Source organism: Leptodactylus fuscus, chromosome 8 (assembly GCF_031893055.1).
Source record: "Leptodactylus fuscus isolate aLepFus1 chromosome 8, aLepFus1.hap2, whole genome shotgun sequence".
Lineage (NCBI taxonomy): Eukaryota > Metazoa > Chordata > Amphibia > Anura > Leptodactylidae > Leptodactylus > Leptodactylus fuscus.
Window position 1 is genome coordinate 26,553,138 of NC_134272.1, and position 26,691 is coordinate 26,579,828.

Sequence of the window (26,691 nt, forward strand, 5' to 3'; positions counted from 1 at the left end):
AAGACTATTAGTTAGAATGTCTTCTGTAATAGAAATAATAAATTATAGAATAAATTATGGAATCCACTAAACTATCTATATGAGTGATCAATAGTAACTAATTCGGTTCTGTTTACTTTCCTAAGGGCAGGTAAAATAAAACTTTTTGTTAAATATTTTTTTCCATCAGATCCATTCTGTTAACCCAATATAAGAAACCATTTTCTTTACAAATAGAATTTGCTAATTTTTACGATTAATCAGGTTACATTGTATCAGGTTATAAAACAAAAACAAAGCAAATCTAGACACATCATGAAATTATTGAGTCACTTACTTACTGAATTAAACTTTTAAGAAGGACAAAGATCTAAGGCTGATAAGATGTCGCCCTATAACGGATTCCACCGTCTTTGCTGAGGCATTAAAACAAGTCTGTCACTTTAAGAACACTGCGTTATCTACAGGCAGCAGCACGTTATAGGGCAGGTTTAATGTATAGTTTTGTAGGGATTTAGCATAATTTTAATGATGAAAATCTGGGATTGGTATGATTGACAGTTGTCTCTGTCTCTCCGCTCATACAGGGACAAGGGCGGCCCCCAGACTCATTAGTAGAGACTGCAGGAATTTCAAGTTATCAATCTTCTTATCTATAAGACTGTAGATACTGTAGGGCAGCTCCTTCTTTCTGACAGATCCAGCTCACTTTCATAACTCTGTTCTATATATAACAAAATTGTGCCTAAGAGGGTGGAATCAGGAACAAATCTATAATATAAACCTGCATGCAGTACATTGCTCTGGATAGAGACGGCTATGAGCAAGAAGTCTGAATAGGACACTGGTGGATAAAATCACTCATGTCATGCACTGTGTACAGGCTTAGTATTAATACTAGGGTAGGAATTTGACACTGATGCTGAGGCAGATTCCACCCCAAAATCAGTGTCACATTATGTCTTCATTGTTTTCAAAGGGGGGCAGAGACTGAAGGAGGAGCATGAAAAACTAAGTGTCCTGTTTGGTCTTGTGCAGCTTCTGTCACTGGTCAACCACAGAACTCATGGGGTGAGACAGTCAGTTGACTAGTAGGGTTGAGCCGTTCTTGAGATTTCAGGATCCAATTTTCAATCATTTTCCAATTGTGAAATTTGCTCAAACGCAGATCGGGATCCAATCTATCCCGATCCCGATCGCTCAACCCTACCTGGAATGTTACTGCCTAGGGTTGAGCCGATCTTGAGATTTCAGGATCGTTTTTAAAATCCAATTTTCGATCATTTTTCAGTTGATCCTGATCGTGATTGTGAAATTTGCTCGATCGCCGATCGGGATCTGATCTTTCCCAATCCTGAATCCCTACTGACTAGCCTCATCCGTCTGGTGATGATCTGAGCATGAAAACCACGTCAGATAGTTTCTTCCAATGAAGAGGAATCCAAAGCGGAAGTCCACCTCAATTCTTCTTCATTTCCTATCATGGAATGGACCCTTAAAGGATTATCATGCCTTGTGTCCCTTCTTTCTGAATAGAACATCACTGATATATTTCCAGTGCAGCATTGAGATCCTCCTGACTGTCTTATGGCTTGCCATACACATTAGATAGTTGGTGGCCAAACATTTGTTCGACCCATAGGCATTTCTCACATCCCTATTCACATGAATGTTTGGTTTGGCCAATCCAAGCCAAGTTGTCAGATCCTTTTCTCCCCCAACATCTGCCATCAGGAGGCCCCTATGCACATTACATGGTTGGCTGGTGGGGTTGGCCAACGTTAATCTAATATGTATGGCCAGCTTAAGTCTATTCTCTTTACGATGACATAAATGGCTGTATGTATAAGACAGGAGTTTGCTGAGTATTCTTAGAAACTCTACAATAAAATGTCTGCTCTGGTTTGGCGGAATATTAGTTGTTATATCTATAGATATAGGGCAATAAGCAACCATCACTCTCTAGCATCTGTTTCTACCATGATCAAGATGGGATGGGGCAGATTAATCTCCGATCTGCCCGATTACTTTTTCCCCCATGGCAGGTGTAAACAGACAATTTGGTTGTCTCTGGACAACTTCGATACGACTTCCTAGACATGTCTCCCTTAAGTCTATATATCCATTATTTGCCTTATTCAATATACTCTTAGATACACATCCTATAGTCACACAAACCTATAAATACAACACACATAGAAACAGAAAAAGAAACACCAAGAGATACATAATATAACTTATAGCTTTCTAATGGGCAGCCGCAGACTGCGATGAATGGAAAAGGACATGCTATAAAGAGGTAGGAAATAGCAGTTGCTGAAAAAAATAAAGTTAACAAAGCAATACAAAAAACACAGAAACAAAATGAGAGAAAACAAATTTTAGAGACTGAGCATATATATATATGAAAATAGTTAGAGTCATTCGAAATAGTAACGTAAAAAAAGAAAATAAAATAAAACAGCGCCGTACAGTTATCAGCAATGTGACTGGCAAACACGTCTAACATGGCAGAGGAAGACTAACATGAAGCAACAGCTCAGCAGCAAAGCATATTTGTATCATGGCAAAGTAACTTGCAGCCAGCTACGGAGGAAGGACAAGGTATCATCAATGCTCTCTTGGTGGCGTATAACAGATTGCAGTCAGCTTAGCGGAGAGACAAAGCCAATAATAATGAGGACATGGATGGAACAGCCTTGGATTGGGGGGGCAGCTACATGCAGATATTACAGAAGACACACCTTCCTCTGGTAAGGAAGGCAACAGAACAGCAGAGGATTCACTTTCATGTTTTGTCATATTTTTGTCATCGCTCATTTCGCATACAACATTCTCTTGGTGGTGTTGCGTCACATCAGAACCTGAATCTGATTGGACTTGGCTTAGCACCACGATGGAGGACTCAGTAGGTTTGCTTTCTGCCCCCTGTGTTTTCTCCTCTTCTTTTTCGGGCAGAGAACCCTTAACTCTCTCTTCTTTTGGGGTTGGAAAACAAGATGACACAGAGAGAACAAACAAGACATTCACAGGAAAAGTACCATATGTATGCAAGTGACGACACACCTTATCGATAAATGCGTGCATACAGTATACTGCAGGGGGGGTCATCTAGGGAGCTACACTTCTCATTTACAACTTCCATCTTTATAATATATATGGTGCAACTGGACCGATCAAACATTTACTATGTGAATAGCAATATTCTTACCAATTCCTCCACCTCCACCAATTCCAATTCTGTGCATCACTAGGCACCACTTCACTGATTTCAGTGCAGTTGAAATTCTCTCTCTAGCCCCTACCATTCCTGAGCTATCCTTTCTGTTAGTTTCAACACTCAATATGCTAATTAGACACCCTACTGTCAAGTGGGCAGTTCAAGACCGCAGCCAAGGACTGCCCATCTGACAGTAAAGTTTCTAATTAGTGCACTGAGTGCCAAAGCTATAAGCACTGATTCCTCAGCAATGGTAGGGGCTAGAGGAAAAAATCCAACTGCACTGGAATCAGTGGACCAGAGCCTATTACCGAATGCAGTGAGTTGGTGAAGGTGGTGAAAGGTCCTCTTTAAATTGGAAAACTCTGTCTTATGCTTTAGAAATATCTGAATACAAGGTGAATGCTGAGAAGACTACATAGTACAGAACCTCTTCTAAGTTAACTTTGTTTCTATTCTGCTGAATATATGGAAGGGGACAATGTAGATTGAAGTGGACTAATGGATTCTGCATATGCTTTATGGAGCCTATTTCTATAGAGTTTGCTATTATTCATGAGACATAGCAGATCCTATTCAATTACTTGAATGTTTATTTGTATCTATACACAAAAGATGTTCGATATATATATATATATATATATATATATATATATATATATATATATATATATATATATATATATATAGTCTCAACACTGCTCAAGCTCTATGCTACAGCTCACCCCTGCCTTCTTCAGATGTGCCATGTTTCTGTAGCACTTGGAGCATGTGGAGTCTTCAGATTGTCCAGTTCTATAGGATCAACTTCAGTGATTAAGTTAATATGTGATTCGGTCACCTACTGTATATGCTAAAGGTAGCATCCCTTATGTGGTTGTAAGATGGCCATACACTGTCAATAGCTGTTGAAAAACATCTGATTTGACAAACAGCTATTCCGCCATATATTCCCATATACATATGCACATTGTGATGAGTATGAGGTGTTTCTATGCGGAGAGGGGAGCAGACCACTGCCAAATACCTCTGTCTGAGGGTTATCTTCCATGGTAACAAAAAAAGATTGGATTTGCCTATTTTTCCCCCCCACACCATTATCGATCAGGGCATTGCTGGAACACCCCCATACACATCAGACAGTGATCTGACCCTGATATTAATCTAATGTGTATGGACGACCTTATTTCTGTGGTCACAACTAATGCTGTGTCAATTTAGAAGCATAGCGTTTGTTTTCATCCATTACGAATTAGTTTGTGTGTTATTCTACCTTTACTGCTGGAAGTCTTTAAAGCCAGTCATACACTCTAGATAGAGGTCAACCAAACGCTCCTTCAGCTGATATCTATCTCTCCCAACACTGCCATGCACAGGGGCATAACTGAAGGGGTGCAGAAGGTGCAGTTGCGTCGGGTTCCAGGAGCCTTAGGGGGCCCATAAGCACTGGCATCAGTATTGAGTTTGCAGCTTCCATCTGGCCCATAAGCCAAGAAGACCCAAAGATTACCCTAACCACACTAAGGTGGATTCAACTGACCATGCTCATACCCAAGTGTGTGTATATTCTGAATGGGGTGAGTGGTAAAAGCGCAGCCATACAGCTCCAGTGGTGGTTTATCTCCTTTTACAATAAAAGGGCCAGGAAGGTTTATATCCAACTGACCAACTGTTAAGGGAGGGGGGTCAGGAAACCCCTACATGTGGAAAAGTTTGACTGTTCCTGCTGATATTGGTGGGTTCATGCAACATTAACAGAATAGGGAATTCATCAAGAATTCTCAGTGTGCCCTGTACAGTGCAGGGAATGCTCATTGTGAATTAGGTACCTTCCGCCAACACCATACCGCCTAGGCACAAATCTATGCCAGCGCTGATTCTTCCAGCATTTACAACTCTTAAATGTTGATGAATATGGTGCAGGCGGTGGCCCTGTGCAGCCCACTTTCAACAAAGTGGTGAGACTAGTGCAAAAATTCCACTTGCCTTTATTTTATCACATTGGCATTAAATGCTGAAAAAGTGGTGTAAGGGATTTGTTAAGAGGACGCCTTTGCATAAAAATGGTTTAGAGAACCCGCAGCATATTAAGGTATTTTGAGTTATTGTGGGGGGAGGTGGTCCAGTTAGGACCCTCATTTATTAATAGAAAGGGTATAAACCCAGTTATTCTCTGTACAGGACTCTGCATGTTCTACATTACACTGGCAACCCATTAGTCTCTGTAGTCTATTGAACACGTTACCAAGCCTGACAATAGAGTACAGCGGATCACTGGGGGTATCAGTAATAGGACAACCTAGGATCAAGCAGACAACTCTGTATCTTCTTGTTCGGAAAACATATTTTTACCAATCTATTCTGGATCTGTCTGGATCGTCAGAATATGAACTATTTCAGACTGAAATCCATATTATAAGTCTTTTAACAGACAGTAAATACCGTCTTCTGATTTTTACTGATAATTTGGGTGGTCACTATTACTATCACACTTACTTAATATTTTAACCTTTGAAGATTAAGATCAACGTGAAAACGTTAATTCCTTCCATGTGGGGTTAAGGAATCTGAATGTCAACATTTTTGGGGTGACTTTACCCACCAAAATAGAACTGAACAGATAATACTGCTCCCATGCTTATCGACTGCCAAAACATAATAAGATCTGGTTTCCCGTTCCAAACGTCCAGATCATGTTCGACTTCCGCAATCTGTTAATTTGGCTGGATGGTGACTGCACTGACTCCTATGCCAAACCCTTCTCATATAATGGTTAGGATGTTACTAGAGGTCATATTGACTACTGAATTCTGTGCACTCTATAGGTGTATGGACATGTAACGTTTCCAAAAACACAAATCCTATTTTCTATGTTTTGTTCTGTTTTAATGTGATAAAATATTTTAACTTTCTCAGGGAGACAATAGTGAAATTGAAGTACAAGGAACCTTGACTTAGTTTCATTTCTCTTGCTTATGTTCCTGTATGACGTTACATTTGTGTTTATGGATATGGTGAATATTAATATTGAGGTCCAGATTAAAGAAATCAAATACAAATAAACATATGAAGCCCCACAAAGAAGAAGGTCAGGATCTCTTCTTATACCTTGTATATTATCCATTCTATGTCCACATTAGTAGTCACTAATCTTACGTTATGGCCTTACCTTCCTCCACTGTTCCCATCTGCTCTGAAGCTGGTGATGGAGGAGGAGAAGGAGGGAGGTTGGTTGTGTCCTCCACAGCTAGAATACAAAGGAAATGAATACCGGTCAATGAAATGAAAAGAAATTCACTCAAATAAAAACCTATAGGAGAGAAGTATGATCAATATGTAACGTAAGAAAGGTTAGAATTATAGTCTGATTGTAACTTGAAGAACAGTTTCTCTCAAAGTCAAGAAATTGCCATTCCATAGAGTCCTGCAAGAATCGTCTGTTATCAAGATATTGAAAATTATTCTAGAGGATTAATTCAGGAAAGCTGGGTTGCTCATTCTTTCAACTGCAGTCCCATGTTGTCTATGCTCTTCCCAACGGCTCAGTATATATCAAATATCAGTAATAAAACAACATAAGCAGCAGTATTTTAGTTTTCAGCCTTGACACTTGTATCTCTGTTTATGTAAATGTATGAGTTATTGTCTTGATACAGTGTATCATTTTGAAAAAAAATAAAGCGTCTTAGATCTGGTTCAGTATTCTGTTCGATGAGTCCGCTTGGGGACTGTAATGGGGTCCGTGTGGACTCCGAATCATGCAAAAGAAAAGTGCTGCTTGAAGTGCATGATCCATTGGGACATGGTGCAGAAAACACACAGACCCCATTATACAGTAGTCTATGTGGTCCGTGTGGTTTCATTGCTCACCGCTTTTTAATGTGTTCAGTATTCCCTTCGGGGGTCCTCAAGCGGACTCCTCGAATGGAATACCGAACACAGATGTGAACCGCGCCTTGTTATTTATTGCTGGCTTTTTTTGCTGCTGTAATGCTTCAGGCCCCTTCTTTTGAGGATCCTTACGACTTTGCAGAATAAGAAGTCTAAAGACATGAAGGAACACTGGGGTGAGGATTTCAGGACTTGTAAGAGACTTCATTCTTCAAAGTGATACACTGTATAAAGCATTTGCACAAAACGAAGATAACAATGGCAAAACTGAAAACTACAATATGACTGCATATGTTTTTATTAATGGCGACAACAGAAGATGTCAAAAACAACCTAATGATTTTTTTTTTTAATCTTAGGAACAAGAACAGGATTGATTCCCAGTTGACTGGTCTGGTGGCGCCATGCCCTACTTATTAGAGGCGATGCTGGGTGCAATGCACATATCTTCTAGTATCTACGGTTGGTTCTGGATTGACATATGCATAAGTGGCCTCAATATTGTTTGACTCGGTTAAGAAAAGTTTGTCAAGTCATACCACAGTTGCTTTCTATTTGCTGAGCTGCCATGTCAACTTTAACACAGAAAACAATTGAGCCAGGACAAAAAAAAAAAATAAAAATGTAATAGCTTTTGTCACTGTCAATTCCATGAGATCTGAATTGAAGATTCTGGGTTCCCTTTTCCAGCTCTCCATAATAGAATATTGGAGAATAAATTATAGAGCAGAATGGGATCCATCTGTTTGTCTGTAAGAACTTATCTTAGTAAGCCCTGGATTTTGAAATATACAGGGACACACATATGGATCTGTCAACAGCAATAGGTGGCGCTTGCTAGCAAAACAACTTAAGAATGCAAAAATAGATGAACAAAACTGTATCTGGTAGAAACACTGTCGGTTCATTAGAAACAATCCCTAAAAAGATACAACTTTCCATACTTATATGTCATGCTGGGGTTTGCTGTATAATACAATCCAATATCTTATAATTAGTATGCAAATTAATTAACCCTTCATTATTAAATATATTAAACCATACAAAGTCCAAATGATAACAAATAATTATTAGTTTTTATATCTAAGCACAGACACAAGAAAATCCATTACTAATATGGAGTTCCCCTGTTCAAGATGGTCTTCTCTTCGTCATCTTCTCCACTACGGAAAGGGGTTATGATTCAAGTAAATTTCACAATCGCGATCGGAATTCCCACCCGAGCTTTTCCAGTGGGTTCAAGATCGGAGGTTATCTCAAGATTGGCTCAACCCTAAAAGTGACTTTTCCCATAGAGTAGCATTGACTAGGGTTGAGGATCGGGATCGGAAAAGATCGGATTCCGGACGGCGATCAAGCAAATTTCACGATCGAAATCGGCTGGAAAATGATTGGAAATCGGATTTTAAAATCGATCTTGAAATCTCAAGAACGGCTCAACCCTAGTTATGAAGAGTATTTCTAGGTCACGTTACATGGATATCCCATTAATCTCCATAAGCCCTGTGTAATACTTCATTTAACCTGTGGAGGCACTGCAGGGAAACTAAATACTTACAGCCAAGTTTGCCCATAGATTACAGTGGATCACTGGTGGTCCCAACAGAAGGATACTTTCGGATTGGCTTATTGGTATGGACCCTTCTAAAACGTAGAGCTTGTTCAAAGTAGAGGAGCCTTTTAAATGGGTTATTAATAGAGATGAGCGAACACTGTTCGGATCAGCCGATCCGAACAGCACGCACCCATAGAAATGAATGGAAGCACCTGTGACGCTGACTTTGCCGGCGGCCGGCTGGCGTCACAGGTGCTTCCATTCATTTCTATGGGTGCATGCTGTTCGGATCGGCTGATCCGAACAGTGTTCACTCATCTCTAGTTATTAAGACAGACCTGTCTATACGTCTTATATCCAGGAGAAGGCCTTTAGAGATCACCTGATTACCAGGGTAGATATTTTAGAGATGAGGTTGACTTAAGGAAACGACTCCTTTAATAGCAAAACGTAAGACTTGGCAGGTTGAAGAAAAGTTGCTGTTCATTTGCACATATCGCTTGGAGGATTGCATGACCAGCAACACATTACACTGCTTTTTTTATATGACCCGAATCACCTAGCTATGACTCACAACCAAGGTAAAATTAATATGTTTATGGTAATATTGAGACATCAGAATGACGAAATCCTTAGCTGTTGTACTGACAGACTAAATCTATTAACAATGGTAATGTCACCTTATGCCGGATAATGTAAGTAATAAAACGGAGAAGTCGGCTTATGTTCAGGATAATGCGCTAACCATTTCATACCATCTTCATGGTCCACATCTATAAATATTACTGTTTCTCTGATTCTGCCCCACAGGCGATCACATAACAAGCTAATATCATTCACTCAATGGTCTTACAAAATACACAGCCTTACTATTATCATTTTTCAGTTTTTCCTCCTATAGAGAAAAAATACTTAAAAAGCCATTTTCTCTGTGTGTGCCACTCCACGATCACTTGCATTCAATGCCAGCTAATTTTGCCATTAAGTGGCAGTAAAGCTACCCTTCAAAGGATTTCTCATAAAATCTGCTTAAACAAATTCCCAATAGTAACAACGCTATTGAACGCAATCCGGTGACAAATATTTAAGCACTCAAAGAAAACAAGACTCAACAAGCTCATGAATACCAGTTGTGACAGTCAAGTGTAGCTGAGCCCGGGGGGAAAAATTTAGCCTAGCCTTCACTGAACCTATTTATGGGATGTAGGACCATCGAACATTCGTGCTCCAATCTCTAAGGCAAATTATTTTATATCTATTGAAAATTCACAATTGAATTAAATTGAATAATGTGTAAAAATGACAACATGTAGACAGTATGTAAGAGCAATTATATTTATAGGCAGAGGATAACCACATGGATCTCTTTTGAGCTACCTGGGCCCATAAATTCTGAGCACCAAAAGCTCCAGACTCGGGACATATAGTAGTCCCACAGATATACTCCCATTGCATAAAGAAGATCTTTCACGTCCTCGGACACATGTGGTTTTATATACCGACAGTGTGCTGAATTCAGTGCACTCTCAGCTTTCCCGTTATGTGCCCCAGGGGAAGAGATATTGGTGCCATTACCGATAGCTCTTCATCGTCAGAAGGATGTTCCTGATAGTCTAGCTGGGCTATGAGGAACGCCCTTCCTAACAGTACTGTCCATAGTGTTATACTGTCAGAGGGGGCGTTCCTTACCACCCATGCCATAAGCGGTGAGGAACGCCCCCCAGTGCTATGGAAGAGTACTATCAGGAGGGGTAATCCTCAAAGCCCAGTTAGACTGTCAGGAATACCCTTCTGACAGTGAATAGCTATCGGTTATCACACCAATATCTCTTCCCCCGGGGCACATACGGGAAAGCCGGCAGCGTGCTGAATTCAGCACACTGTTGGCTTTCTGGCAGTATATAAAACCACATGTTCCCGAGGACATGAAAGGTCCTCTTTAAGGATGAAAGGGTTTTTTTTGCTCCTGAATACCCAGATGCTTGTTCAGATTCGACTACTATTCCAGGTTCCTCCTAGACTTCCTACCTTGAATTTTCTTCTCCTGACCATTTCGGATATCTGCATCGTAGTTACTTCCTAAGACTTGTGACAGATTATCTCAAAGTAAGAGAAGGAAGAGACAAGAGAGTATGAAGAAGGCTTTAAGGAGGTGTTCTCATCTTCATGGCATGTTCACAGGATGCACCATGATTGTCTTGTAGATGTCCGTTTCTAGAACAGTTATCTGCTAACCCTGTTTTGGGTCTATATCCACCACTTTAATAAATAGAGGAAACAGACAATTCACTGCTCAGATTCACATTGAATTTTCACAGACAGGTCAGGGTCTATAGAAATCTAAGCAGAGTAGAGGGAGAAGGAAGAGGACAAGTCTATGGAGTAAGAAGCAGACATAGGAATGTGTTGCTACAGGAAACAGTCAATTTTTCTATCACTTTTCTATCAGTTTTCCAGCACGTTTCAGCATTACTGAGCCGTATACATATCACTAAAGCTCTGGTTAGTTACAAAATGTGCTGTTATCTGCTCTACGATATCAGTTTGTCTCTGTTTCTCATTCATGCCACTTCTTCTTCCCCACTCCCCTCTCCATAGACTTTTATGAATTGCATTTGATCTCAGTGACGATGGGACTGAGCAGTTAATTCTGAAAGACTCTGTAGCAGGCAAAACAGATGCTACGAGATAGAAACCATTTTTCCCGATAAGGTGGATTACAAAGCTTAACATATTAATCTGAACGATTCATTTACGGAAAAAAGATATAACAACAGGCATTCTCTATATTGAATTCTAAAGTCGCCAATCAAAGCGGAGACTTGTATAGGCTGGAGGCATCGGGGTAGGGTTTGGACAGAGATACGAGCCGAGCTTCTGTATTCACGATACATTAGAGAGGGTAGAGTTTGGCAAGAGGAAGCCTAAAAGGATTACATAACCAATGCAGAAAAAAGCATCAATTATGCAATCCTAATCCCATAGAGATTAATTAAGAAGAGAATAAATAACTAATGTTATCTATTCCATGAATGATAAGTAGGAAGCAATTTATAGTCATTGGTGTACATTGACGTTCCCAGGCCCTGGTTGGCTGGAGCCATTCTTGTTGCTGCCATGATCAGATTAGTCTTTAAGCCTTAAGCTTTTTTATGATTATGGAACAATTCCAAATTTGACAAATGATGTTAAACCACGTAGAATATTGAAAGAAAAATGCCCATTAAATATATGGCCGATATGATATGCCTTTTACCCTGGTGTGAGCTGCCGGTGATATGGTTTTGTCACAAATACCAGGTTCTAGAAATATGGCGTCTCTGAGCAACTAGCATACAATAGTAGTTGTAGGAGCCAACAGCTGGGGATAGTCAAGTAGGGGGCCTGAAAGTTATATGTGGCTCTGGAGCCAATGGCTGGGGATAGTCAAGTAGGGAGCCTGAAAGTTATATGTGGCTCTGGAGCCAATGGCTGTGGATATTGAAGTAGGGGGCCTGAAAGCTATATGTGGCTCCGAAGCCAATGGCTGGGGATAGTCAAGTAGGGGGCTTGAAAGCTATATGTGGCTCTGGAGCCAATGGCTGGGGATAGTCAAGTAGGGGGCCTGAAAGCTATATGTGGCTCTGGAGCCAATGGCTGGGGATAGTCAAGTAGGGGGCCTGAAAGCTATATGTGGCTTCGAAGCCAATGGCTGGAGATAGTCAAGTAGGGGGCCTGAAAGCTATATGTGGCTCCGAAGCCAATGGCTGGGGCGCACTGCTTTAGGACAAGAACCAATCATGTATCCAAATATGAACTGCACATATATTATGGATAATGTATGAAATGTGAAAAGTGCTCATTTTCTGGAAACCGATCCTGGCATTTCAACAACGTCCTCCACCATTAAACAGCAGATAAACTATCTACAATTAGGAGATGTGGAATAGACATAATACAATTAGATCAATCCCGTTTTGTGCTAATCGGCGTTATTATACTCTTGTCATTTCTTGTCGAGAGAAGTCCGCCATTCACCCTGGGGGAACTCAATTGTTTCATTGTACATGAAGGAGCCAGAAAATACTCAGCATGTAACACTGGATTGAGTTCTGGTGGCTTCAGGGTGTGAGATATGAACAGCAAGAACCTTCAGCTATGAGTAATTACCTGGCCGGTATCTTACGGGGCTGGCAGCAAGCTATTCGCATGGCAAAAACATGGGGCTGAGGCTTTTATATATTAAAAATGCTTCTATGTAATCCTAAAAACATGGCAACTACGACCATATTATCCACATGTTAATTTCTTAGGGAGGCACCAACAAGTATAAGACAGAATTGCATACTGCATGTACAATTAATCGTAGGAAATTGCAGGTTTTACTACTTTTTATACTTTCAAAATCATCCTAATGTTCCTGGTCAAAAAAACCAACACTGGACAAAACTGATACGGAGTGGGGCAGGGTTACTATTGTGGTTACAATCCAACCCTGGTGCAGCTCTGCACATCTTGTAAAATTTTGGCAAATCTAGATTGAGAAAAAAAATTTCAGCCGTGTCCAATAAGTGAGAGTAGTGCAACATAAAAAGGGACGTGACCAAAATGGGATAAATTGTGAGACATGGTGCCAACATTTTGTCTTAAAAGTCTAGACCAAAAGTGAACCAAGTATTACGCAGGAATAATGTAAAAATGCAACATATTTCTCATCCAACATGAACCACTGTGATAAATCTGGTGCAGTTGCACTATTAGTAAATACAGATCACTGCATTATCTTAGTGCAAGGTTTAAGAAGGTGGTGCATGATATAGGGAATCAAAGAACAACAAAGAATTTGCATTACGCTCCCCAGTCCCTGCATTAAGTGTAACATTATTAATTATTTAATTTAGGAACATTCTGGATGGGAAAAAATTTTGATATAGAGCCCAGAGTTGGTTAAAAAAAATAAAAGAAACAATACGCAGCTCACCAATCCCCTTTGGTATAGCCAATGTCTATTTCCTGGTCCTTCTCAACACATAGGAAAAGACCACCCAATCGCTGGCTGCAGCCGTGACCCAAGAAGTTGGCTAAGTGGCCTTTCCTATGTGTCGAGAGGAAATAGGAAGTACAGGTCAAAGGCCCAAGCAGAATTATATTGGAAGCAGCAGAGGATCGGTAAGGGCAGGGGCGTGACTATCGTAGTGCAGCGGTAGCGGCTGCCACAGGGCCCAGAATATTAGGCGGCCTGGTGGGCTCCTGATGTTTTTATTTTTTAATAGGCCGTTACATGCTGGAGTAACTCCAGCAGGTAATGGGCCCTATTTACTTACCAATCCTCGCTCCTGCTCATGGCCGCCTGCCAGGGGTGAACCTACCTTCTTTGCTGCCCAAGACGGATGACAGAAAGCTGGTACCCCCCGGAGGAGGGGGCGGGGCGGAGGGGGCGGGGTGAAGCGAAGGGGGCGGAATAGAGAGAAGGGGGCGTGGTGGAGCGGTATTAGCAGGCAGAGAGCAGGCACGGAGAGAACCTGCTCTCTGCCTGAGCGTGAGGGGAGGCCACTGGAGCAGTGCTGCGTCCACAGGGCCTCCCCAATCCACCGCTCGCTTCCCGTGCCGGACTGCCGAGACGGTGACGCTAAGCCAGTCCAGGACAGCTTGTCCTGGACTGGCTTAGGTAAGCAAAAATGCCACCCCCCCTCCCCCCTCCGGGGCCCTGGCATAGCGCCGCCTGAAGCGGTTGCTTCAGGTTGCCTCATGGGAGGTGCGGCGCTGCTGCCTGCGCTTCCCTTGAGGTCCCACCATTCCTAGTTAGGCCACTGGGTAAGGAGAGTATAACTTCTTTTATATTTTTAACTCAAGCTGAGCTCTTTATCCCAAAATTTTCTCCAGGGACAATCCATTTAATTAATATAACAGAAGCAAAACTGCAAGATTTACTGATACATACAAAGGTAGGAAGGTAGGAAAAAGGGTAAGTGTTAAGGCAGTGGGATGATGTAGCAACTTTATGTCATAATTTCTCTTAAAAACCATGTGGCAATCACAAAGGGCACTGCAATGGTTTATGTGTCTACATTCATAGGGTGTATCACCTATGCAACTAACCAATAATATTAAACCAATAGAACCTATATAATCTATAGAATCAAACCAACAGCATCCATTTCTAGTGGTGAAGCTCTGAAAGAGAAAAACTTCATCATATTTCAATACTCTCTTAAGGCCATTGCATTGGTTTTCCTTTCAGCGACTAAAGTTTTGATAAAAATTCCCAAAAAAGAATTTATGGTACATGTATAATGTACATGACAAATGGTATGGTTACACGCAGTGATGACAATACAATGATGTATCATGATGAGATCTAAAGCTAAGGAGGAAGCAGGGATGGTTCACGGAATGGCTCATGGTGCAGAAGAAATCTTACACCATGTCCATTGCTGGACAGGACTCTCAAGACAGTACAAACCGCACTCACATCCCAATACACCCTGATTTACCTAATGGCAGATCTCCTGGAGGGCCCTTGAGTTGGATTTCCTTCTCCTGTTCACCTCTCAGGACCGCTACAGCATCAGCAGTTACTACTTGGACTATGCGTGCAGATACTTCCTCTGCCGAAGCACCAAATGGGCAAAACAAGACAAGCAAACAATACAGACATTGTTAATATAAATGGGCAGGGAGGTTACAAAGTCATAATAAGAGTGGAAAGTGCTATGCTAGGAGTCACTGACAATAACTAGTAATTGTAAAGGTTGCTAATGGGTTAACACTGTATGTACTGGGCCTAAGGTTTTGCTAAATGAAAATGGTGATGAACAATTCAGATGTTATGAATATGAAACAAGAATCCAGATACATAAAACAGTGATATTGACAAGGTTCAGTTGCTAGAGAACAGGGTGGGAAGTTTTATCATGAAAACACTGGAAGAAGAGTGCTTCTCAAGGGGTTGTCCCACTACTGACACAGTATAGGGGATAAGTGTCACATCATTGGGGGGTCCGATCATTGGGAGACCAGCCATTAGGAGAATGAAGGACTGCCTGTGAATGGAGAAGAAGTGTGCTTGCATGACTGGTGCTCCATTACCATCAATGGGGCTCCCCGAGACTTCCCTCCCATAACAGTGAATAGAGCGCTGGTCACGCAAGCGCACTGGCGCATTACTCACAGTGAGCACGTAGGGGGACTTTCAGCCCATCCTTCACCTAATTGCTGCAGGACCCATTGGTCGGACCACCTGCGATGTGACACTTATCCCCTATTCTATTATAAAAATGTTGTCTAAACATTTGTCGAATTCTTAAAAGCCTGAATCGTGATAATTAAAAATTATGTAAATGAGACAATATCATTATTATGTGAAGCAGGCAGCAAAGAAAAGTTAACAAAATGTTCAGAAAATGATTAACGTATTAAATTAGTATTAGATTTATTTATTCACAAAGGGGTCTCATTTTTTTTTAAGAATACAGCCATAGAACCACAATCACAGCCGGACAGAAGGCAACTGGCATAAGGATCCTAAATACGTCTTGCTTTTTCATAAGGCAGCACAGTTATCCATATAATAGCTCACAGCGTGAATCATTTAATCCACCGCACAACTCATCTGCGACATAGGACTATTATGCAGGTGGTAAGAACACTATTAGCCTATACGTTCTGTAGATTTATGAGCCGTGACAAGAATTCTATCTGGATACGATCACATTTTTTTTCCAATATTGGTCTCCAAGTATATGCTGTCTTTTATATATCAATAAGTTATATTTGTCATTTTTTTCTATGACCATAGGAATGAACAAAGGAAAGATATACATCGCTAAAACTGGACATAGACCAATGGGATATCTATAGAGGTTGTAGAAGTAGCAACCACACTGGCATCTGGTGTCACAAGGCCGATAGTCTGACTTGGCACACTGTCTTGGTTGACTTATTTTATAACAATTTTGAACCAAGCTTTGGTACATTTTAAAGGAGACCTGTGACCACGTAGAAAATACTAAATAACATATCTCCATTGATTCTCGCTGGTCCTCTGAACAGTTTGGTGTTTTTCTTTTTAAAATCGGCCCACCCATTCAAAAGATACAGCCCTTGGAAGATTGTATGTGAACTAACTCTTATCCTCAATGTGGGCGGGGAACCTTATATCATAGAAAGACATAAGGTTCCCACCCACTTGGAGTATCAGAGTTAGTTCACATATAATCTTCCAGGGGTCGTATCTTTTGAATGGGTGGGCCGATTTTAAAAAGAAAACCACCAAACTGTTCAGAGGACCAGCGAGAATCAATTGAGATATGTTATTTAGTATTTTCTACGAGGTCACAGGTCTCCTTTAAAATGTACCAAAGCTTGGTTCAAAATTGTTATAAAATAAGTCAACCAAGACAGTGTACCAAGTCAGACTATCGGCCTTGTGACATCAGATGCCAGTGTGGTTGCTACTTCTATCATAGGAAGACATAAGGTTCCCACCCACTTGGAGAATCAGAGTTAGTTCACATATAGTCTTCAAGGGGCCGTATCTTTTGAATGGGTGGGCGGATTTTAAAAAGAAAAATACCAAATTGTTGAGGGGAACAGAAATAATCAAATGATATATGTTATTTAGTCTTTTCTACTTGGTGACAGGTCCTCTTTAAAGGTAAGTGGATTTTGGCTAAACCCTGCCTCTTTTCATAACAGTTTTCAAAATGATATAGCGGTACATAAAGGTCTAGCTAGAACAAGTATATAGTCACTATAGTTGTCAGTCCTGTATTAGTAGTGTGACTAGCCGGACTGTATCACCATCAAGTGTTTATTTGGTGGTTGGTTCTGTTACATAACACCAATATGGTTCAATTAATTTTTTGGCACTGTATGGTGGAATTTTGATGTAATATATGAATTGTAAACTGAATTATACTATATTAGGATACTACAGCATTGGCTGCATTATTTTAAAAAAATAATAATATGGGGGAACTGTATAGTGTCATTATTAGGGGAAAGCACGATACTATGATGTGGATGGTATAAAATGGATAACTATAGTAAAACCTCTATGAGACAACAACCCAACATCTGAAAGGAAGTCTTCTACATGGCTGATCTTTTCCCGATGGCTAATATAATAGTGGGACCACCAGTGGATGTTACCAGAAATTTGGTCTATATAAGGGTGAGATCTTCTGAAAGAGATGCTTCATTGAAGAGAAGAGGTTTCACCATATTTAGAAATTGTATGGAAGCATTATCCAGAGACTGGGAGTCAACATTATCTATACGCTGGATTTTGAAGGCAAACATGATACTGTAATACTGTACAAGCAAATACAAGATGAAACAAATGTAGATTAAAATAAATTTTAACTATATTAAAACGTCCAAGCAAAAAAATTAGAAAGATATGGAGCCACATTTTTCCCAGATTTCTTGAAGATATTCTACTGCTCAACAATATAGAGCCATCCCAATAAATCCTGTATATCAGAACATCAAAACAGATAATGGCCCAAATTTACGAACTGGGCAGCACCTAGAAAGTCCCCATCAATAGGCCTCAACATGACTCATTTTGGTGCATGATGACGCTTCCCAGTTCCCGAGCCTTGCTCGCAACCTTTTTTAGACAATGGGCAGAGTAGGGTGGGAATGTAAGTGAGCCGAGGAGAGCCAAGTCTGGCTGAGGTATACTAGAAATCTCAGGCAAGCTTACATGCCCAAGGATCATTAGGAGGCTGGAGACCTCTTCTGCTGCGTCTAGTGCCTGTCGGGGAACAAGTTAAGATTGGAGTAAGGAACGCTGTTCTTAATAAATTCCCCCCAATCTGTTTAAGGATTGTTTTCCTACACAATATCTCAGACAAGACGAGACTAAAGTTCTACCAGAAGATTTGGAGAAGTGCGACGACTCTGAAGCACACGAGGCCTTTAAGTACATGAGAAGACAACGCTTTGAGCCAACCTGTTCTACCCTCAAAAGATTATTATACTTATATAAACTCAACTGTAACAATAGGAAGCATGTAACTTTATGAGATTACACAGATTTTCGCAGCGGCTAAAAGTAACCAGACTGCCTCAAGGGACTTCCTCAAGAGCAACATTGCTTCATATCTTCCACTTTGATGCTTATTTCAAGAGACAAGAGAAAGGAGCATTGCGGCGGAAATTGTGTTTTTACTATTAATGATGCTGAAAAAGGGACAGACACTTCTGAACTAATGGACGTCCTCTATAAATAGCGGAGCCAGCCGCTTCAATTTACCCTTGAAGGCTTCTTACAGAGATTCCCCTAACTGTACTTTCCAAGGGTTCACTTAGAGTTCAAGGAATCGGAAGGGTACAGATGGCTAAAACACACAGTCTCATATCTAAAGTATTCTGCGCACTTATGTGCTTTTTCTTGGCCCTTTATCAAGTCATTCTTTCGTATTTCATTACTTCCAGCTGAGGATCAATATTAGCGATAATTCTAGTACGGGCACACAAATGGGGCGAAGAAGAGGCACTAGGCAGCCATGCTTTAAAACTGTACATTTGTCGCAAAATTGATCAGCCATTAAAAATTATGATTCGTGGCATTTCAGAGCCATTAGTAGTCAACTACCAATCAATATCTCTAAGGAAACCCACACATGAGAACCGACCATGGTTACTACATACGGCTCATGTCCCGCACATGTGTCAGACCATCTCCCAATATTACGGCACTTATTTCAACATCTACTGTATATTGGTGCCATATTTCTGGTGGGGTGGTGTCTATCAAAAGGACTGAAGATTCGGACATTAGAATCAGGCCTAAGTCAATGTTCAAAGAACCAGCAAATAAGCAGAATTTTATAAAATATGTGTACAAAAAGTTCCTTAAAGGGATTCTACCATTAAAAATAATTTTTCTGTGGCTAACACGTCGGAATACCCTTTAGAAAGGCTATTCATCTCTTACCTTTAGATGGGATCTCCGCCGCGGCGTTCCTTAGTAATACCGGTTTTTACCGGTATGTAAATTAGTTCTCTGGCAGCGATGGGGGTGGGCCCCAGCCCTGAAAATGCGATTAGGGCATCTCCACTGCTGCCCGAGAACAGGATCCTGCGCCGCCTCTATCTGCTGCTGGATCCTCCCCTTCTTTCTTCGGCTTTCTTCTGACGCCTGCGCAGTTGGCTCTGCCACTGAGACACTAGTAGAGCTGACTGCGCATGCGCGCAATTCTGGCCTCGGAACTATGGCCACGCATGCGCAGTCGGCTCTACTAGTGTCAGAGCCGACAGAGGTGAAGCCACCGAAGAAAGCCGAAGAAAGAAGGGGAGGATCCAGCAGAAGATAGAGGCGGCGTAGGATCCTGTTCTCGGGCAGTGGTGGGGACGCCCTCATCGCATTTTCAGCACTGGGGCCCGCCCCCATCGCTGCCAGAGAACTAATTTACATACCGGTAAAAACCAGTATTACTAAGGAACGGCACGGCGGAGATCCCATCTAAAGGTAAGAGACGAATAGCCTTTCCAAAGGGTATTCCGACGTGTTAGCCACAGAAAAAAGGGTTTTAATGGTAGAATCCCTTTAAACTGGGTAAATAAAATTGATGGGATATCCTCAGGTTGGTAGGAGTCCAGTCTTTGAACCTCCTCCAATAAGTCAAACTCCAAACTCCCACTGATCTAATATGACCTATCCTGGACCATAAATTCTATTTGTCTTAAAAAATCTGGTTTGTGGCTTCTTCAGTAAAGATGACTAAGTCAACTTAAGCTACTGGTATAAGCAGTGGAGGTGGACGTGTCTTTCAAGTTGATCGAAAAACTGGTGGTAATAAAAAGCTGCAGTGGGATATGGATTTCTCTTGGGGTGGATTCCATGAATCCAATGGAGTGCAAGAAAAACAAAGATGTCTACCAGGCATAACCATTGTCCATAGGATTGGAGTTCCCAATGGAGATTACACATGGCCCAGATCTTTATTTCCTTTCTACTATGGCCATACACCAAAATCCAAAGTCTTCTGTCACAAATTATACCTAAATCAATACAAATTGTAATTTTACACACCATATTGGGAACACCACTCTATATGAAAATTTAGCAATGATCCTCAACCTATATTTTTTACTGATATTTTTTCAAGTACCATACGCTGATGCATGGAGCGGCAGACATCATCATTTCTATTATAAGGATTGCATGTTCGCATTGAACCACTGTCTCTGCAGAAAACCATAGCTTGCATCAAGTCAATTTGTCCTTCCTGTAATGCATCACCAGATTTACTACATGAACGGGATGGAAATAAATGAAATTCAATCCAAGAACATCAGCATTGCTAAAGCTTTGGAAGAACGTGAAAGGAATAAGTAATGCTCATGATGCTGAAGCAGATGTCCACTCTCAGATATTTCCATAGCCAGACTGTTGTCACACTGTGTTTTGCAGTGTCCATTTGCTGTATGTGCTTAGGAAGCTTCATAAGTCTCTGTCAGGCTGCTATATGGCGGTATACTTTATTTCCGCTGTACATAATAGTGCAGTTTGCGGTGAAAAATCACATATCACACAGTATATGGTTTTAAAGTATATCCATCGGGGTTGTATATGGCAGAATACCTTTTTCTGCTGTATGGAGTAGTGTTATTTGCTAAGAGTAAAGAATCCTATAGTGCATAGTATATGGGGTTTTTTGTTTTGTTTTTTTTGTACATTGCGCATTTTTTTCTCCCTACCAGTATGTCTTTGTAGAATGGGAGGAAATCCACACAAACACGGGGAGAACATACAAACTCCTTGCAGATGTTGTTCCTGGCGGGATTCGAGCCCAGGACTCCAGCACTGCAAGGCTGCAGTGCTAACCACTGAGCCACCATGTTGCCCCAGTACATGGTTTTCTAACACAGCGCCTATGGCCAATGAATGCAACTGTATGGCTATAAAGTGGCACCTGTTGGAGCCATATGATGGGTAAATAATAATAAAAAAAAGGGGTAATACTGAATATTATGCAACATTTTCAATAAACAAAGTCCCATGCATTCATAGAAAACAATAGACCAACAAGACCATATGCATAGCCATTAAGGTTTACCACAAATAGTGCATAATAAGTCACGTATATGCAGTCATACGTAAATGCCTTGAAATGAGGCGGTAAATATTTTGTATTCTCCATTTATTAGGGTGTCGTCAATGTATTATCTGGAGGAAATAATGAAGGACATGTTTATGTCATTGACAGTAGGGCAGCCATAGAGGTTGTCGGCCTCACTGGGTCCCTGACGTGGAAAGTATATTATAAGTAGGGGGGTATGATGAGAATCAGATTGTACAGTCATATAATGAAGCATGATGGAGTAGTCTCCCTATACTATTGGATTCTCTATCTATTATATACATTGTGATATCATTATTGTACATCACTGGTTTTTAGGTGTAGCACCAGGTATACAGTGTTTACATCCTGTCCGAGGAGTTTAAGGGACACCACCCATCACTGAATGTGGACTAAACCCAACAAGACATTAAAACACAAGCCAATTAAGGGTCCCTCTACGTAAAAGAGGTCATACAACTAATAGTACAAGATGACATTAGCCGATTAAGGTGGGCAGGCAAGCTGCCATGATGGCGTCGCCCTGAACTCTATGAACTACTGAACCTGGAAAGACGGGATGATTGGATTTCAAGGGGAAAGAAAAAACTGATGTATGGAAAACAACATCCTACCTATAAGAGGCTCGTAGTGCCGACAAATACTGGAACAGTTGTCCTGTCAACCTATAACATTGTTTCCTACAATTTCACAAACTGCACTTGAACAAAAAGCCGCAATTTTATATTATTATATACCATAAAGCCTTGAATAATGAAGACTATGGGATGTATGCTGTTTTTTCTTGTGGAAAGCGTCAAGTTGTCATAAGGAGTCTTATAGGTCTACACATTGTCTTATTGCAAGCAAGGCCTGTTAAAGGGTCAGACATTGACTTGTAGAGTAGCTACCTTCCAATAGGTGGCACTAGAGGGATAGCTTTACTGTATAGAAAAAATGTTACAGCATGGTGCAATTTAATAAAATGTAACCTTTACTTCATATCAAAAAAAGGTAACAAGGGATATTACATCACCCATTCAGGACACATGATTAGAGATGAGCGAGTAGTATTCGATCGAATAGGTATTCGATAGAATCCTACGGTATTCGAAATATTCGTACTCGATCGAATACTACTAGCTATTCGCAGAAAATATTCAATTCAGAACCAGCGTTGATTGGCCAAATGCTATACAGTGTATAGCATTTGGCAAATCAATGCTGGTTCTGCAGCAGGCTCGTCCTTGCTAGGAGCAGGCAGCTTGCTGTTACGAGGGAGCTGACCTTTTCTAATAGGAATTAATTGACCAGCATTAATTGGCCAGTGTACAGCATTCGGCCAATTAACACTGGTTCTGCCAGAGGCTCGTCTGTGAGGAGGCGGAGTCTAAGATCGGACCACAGCAGTCTCCATTGTGGTCCGATCTTAGACTCCGCCTCCTCACAGACGAGCCTCCGGCAGAACCAGTGTTGATTGGACAAATGCTGTACACTGGTCAATCAACGCTGGCAAATTCATTCCTATGAGAAAAAGTCAGCTCCCTCGTAACAGCAAGCTGCCAGCTCTCTTACGACTAGCAAGGACGAGCCTGCTGCAGAACCAGCGTTGATTTGCCGCAGGTTCGTCCTTGCTAGTCAGGAGAGCTGACAGCTTGCGGTTACGAGGGAGCTTACTTTTTATCAGCGCAACTGTAAGCGCTGTGCAGATAAAGCGCACGATCCCCATAGACTATAATGGGGTCCGTGCGCTTTAACTGCACAGCGCTCCTCCTAAACACTCTCCTCCTGCTACTCGTGGACTTGGTGACTCTCCTTTAGTCGAATAGTGGTTTCCCCCTGAAATGAGCATTTTTTCCCATAGACTATAATGGGATTCGATATTCGATCGAGTAGTTGAATATTGAGGCTCTACTCGAAACGAATCTCGAATATTTCACTGTTCACTCATCTCTACACACAATCATGATGGAGCTTACGTGTTTCAGGACATATACATATATATATGTGTGTGTGTGTGTGTGTGTGTGTGTGTGTGTGTGTGTGTGTGTGTGTGTGTGTGTGTGTTATCTATTAATTTGATAGAACGTTCCAATAAATGAAAGGAAAACTGTTAAATAGACCTTTTACATTGTCGATGTGTTAGCATGCCATAAAACATATAGTATGACCCCTTCACCTGCAGATGTTTTTGCTACTTTCTTTAAGCTAAAGCCAGAGAGCAGAAATTGGACTTTATCTGTCAATGGGAACAGAATGTGACCGTTCTCCGACAGTGTAATGTCCGTTGCTGTCATCCTATGACAGACGATGACAACAGACATTAGCAACAGTAGTGTGAACTCCCCTTTAGTGATTTTAAGTCAAACATTGCTCGATTTTTTTGCAACTTTGAGTTGCAGTACCCCTTGTATTGCGGTGCGACTCTTTGATCTTTGGTCATGTGACAGGACTTGAGGTCGAAATTGCCACATAACCATAGCTGTATACATACTTGCTAACTGTCCTGGGATTTCGTGAAATAAGGCGAGACTTCCCAGACCCCCAGAAGAGCTGACAAGTCTCATGGTGTAGGTGCTCTCTATTATACTCTATGTGACGTGCGGCTGGCATGTAACATAAGATGGGGAAGGGTCAGCACAATATAGTGCCTGCATCATATAGAGAATAATAGAGCGCCACCTAGGCCCATGAGATTTGCCAGCTCTGCATCACAAAAAGGGGGCCTGGCATGTCCCAAAAATGGGCCTGAAAAGGTCTGACTGTCCCCAATCTCTCCCACATATCTGCATGTATGCCTTCATAGGTTCTCACCCTTTTTGTCCCAAACCCGATATAATTTGCATGCAAAAACCTGACCACGGAAACCCTGTCTTGACCCATATGACAATTTTCTTATCCTAATTCGCATTTCTCTCATTAATAATCCCAATGTACAATGGCCGCCACTTCTGTGGTCGCCGACTCGCCGTTCCAGCACAGACACGGTTAATTATCGGTCTGTCTCTAGGGATACCGAACGCTGCCGAGTCTTTGTGGACACTATTGGGCTGGCTGAGGGGTTGCCATGACAGCAGTGGTGGGAAGCAGCTGGTTTCAGGCCTGCACCAGGAACGGAGACAACTCATTCATTATAACTAATTATCGTCCTGACTCCGCAGCTTTCATGCTCAAATGGAAACATCCTTCTAATAAACATTCAGCCAATATTTCCCTTTTACTGCCCTATACTATATGATACAATGGCAGGGGTGATTTTAGGGTTAAACTCCCCCTCCACCCTCCCCCATCATCTCAATGTCTGGGCACTTGAGACCCGTACACAAAAATCCAGTCATACCCCAGTCAATGATAGGGAGGAAAAGCAGCACGGCCCGGGGGTGATAGTATTAGCTAAAAAATCAGACAGCAGGGGGCGCCCTTTTCCTGTTGCTTGCAAGCTCCGTCTTTTGATATGGGTGAATGCACCTGTTTGGGAGGGCAAGAGGGTGAGATGGTGAGCTAAAGTATCTCTGCGGGCCTGATGGTACTAATGTATACGTATGGATGTGTTTGACCATGAGTATAAGGGTAAATGTCCATAAAACTAAATTTACTGTTTATATTTAGCACAGGGCAAGGGACGAGGGTATGGGGGCTGAGGAATAGCCTATTCATACATTGGTGTCTCTAAGTGGCTCAATAAATACATGATCTTAAGCCATAATAATATTTCCCTTAGGGACCCTTCACACTACTGATACGCTGCCTGATTCTGAACGTTAAAACACGTTCAGAATCAGCGCGTATAAAGCAGATCCCATTCATTTCAATGGGCAGCCGGCATACGAGCGTTCCCCATTGAAATGAATGGGCTGCTTTTTACTCTACGAGTGCTCCCATTGAAGTGAATGGGAAGCGCTCACGTGTACGGCTCGTCGTGTGAAGGGGTCCGGCGCTCGGCTCAGTCGTACACGTGAGCGCTTACCATTCACTTCAATGGGAGCGCTCGTAGAGTAAAAAGCAGCCCATTCATTTCAATGGGGAGTGCTTTATACGCTCTGATTCTGACCGTGTTTTAACGTTCAGAATCAGGCAACGTATCAGTAGTGTGAAGGGGCCCTAAAATTTAAGCCAGAAGAAGTGTGTTGTGCTCCACGCTATTCCCAAAATAAATTCATTTTGCATAATAGAGTGTAAAATCTTGGTGAAATCTTGCTAGACGCTTGAGAATAAATGATAGAATAAGTTGTGCCACGTCAACCTCTTCCATGATGTGTTACCCCAGTGTCACATTGCCTCAGTGTATGCGAACAAACCCAAAGAGTCACAATTTTGCAGCCCATGCCTCAATGATTTATTGCGCAGGCATCCGTGATGAGCACCACCAACTCATTTATGATAACCAAATGGCAAAAAGAACATATTTGCACCTAGAATAGCACATTCCCTCCAGCCAACATCATAACAAAATCTAAATGGCACCAGGTCTGACCTTTTCATACTTCAAAGAATTTCAACAATGTAATTTCATGCCTCCAGCATAGGATTCATTGTAACACAGCGAGCTACACGTGGAGCTTCAGAAAATGCTCAGCTTCAGAAGAATAATTTGACCCTAAAAAGCCGAATCCTTCGGTTAAAAGTTAATAAACTCGAAAAAGGGCAATCACGTGTTATATATTGTATGTAAGGAATTCCGTTACAGGCCCGGTTCAAATCTGCATTCGGGTTTCCATTCGGGGTGTCCCTGAATGGAAACCTATACGCATTAAAAAGTGGTTACCTAAGGAAACCCATGGACCCCATAGACTACAATGGGGTCCGTGTGGTTTCCGCACGAATCATGATAAAAGTTCTGCCCATTAAATGATAAACAGATTGACCCTTAAGGATCTTTTTTTGGAAAAATCTTCAGTCATTGAGCCAACAGTATCTTCTAAGGGTTGGCAGTGAGGACTTCATCTGGCCTATATGGGTTTTTTTATGTAGATTGTGAGCCCCACATAGAC

General features: G+C 41.4%; 1 protein-coding gene across 10 annotated transcripts in view; it reads right to left on the minus strand.

Annotated features, from left to right (window-relative positions):
* The window catches only part of MAP2 (microtubule associated protein 2), a 155,299-nt gene that overhangs the window by 26,518 nt on the left and 102,090 nt on the right, over positions 1–26,691 (minus strand). For 6 of the 10 annotated variants that reach the window (XM_075284931.1, XM_075284930.1, XM_075284932.1 and 3 more), the window contains 3 exons: positions 15,119–15,232; positions 6,369–6,446; positions 2,724–2,957 (listed from right to left, as the gene is read on the minus strand). In XM_075284931.1, coding sequence (XP_075141032.1) covers positions 2,724–2,957; positions 6,369–6,446; positions 15,119–15,232 — 426 coding nt within the window. The remainder of the gene's footprint in view (positions 1–2,723; positions 2,958–6,368; positions 6,447–15,118; positions 15,233–26,691) is intronic. The other 4 variants (XM_075284935.1, XM_075284938.1, XM_075284933.1 and 1 more) reach the window with 3 other exon arrangements.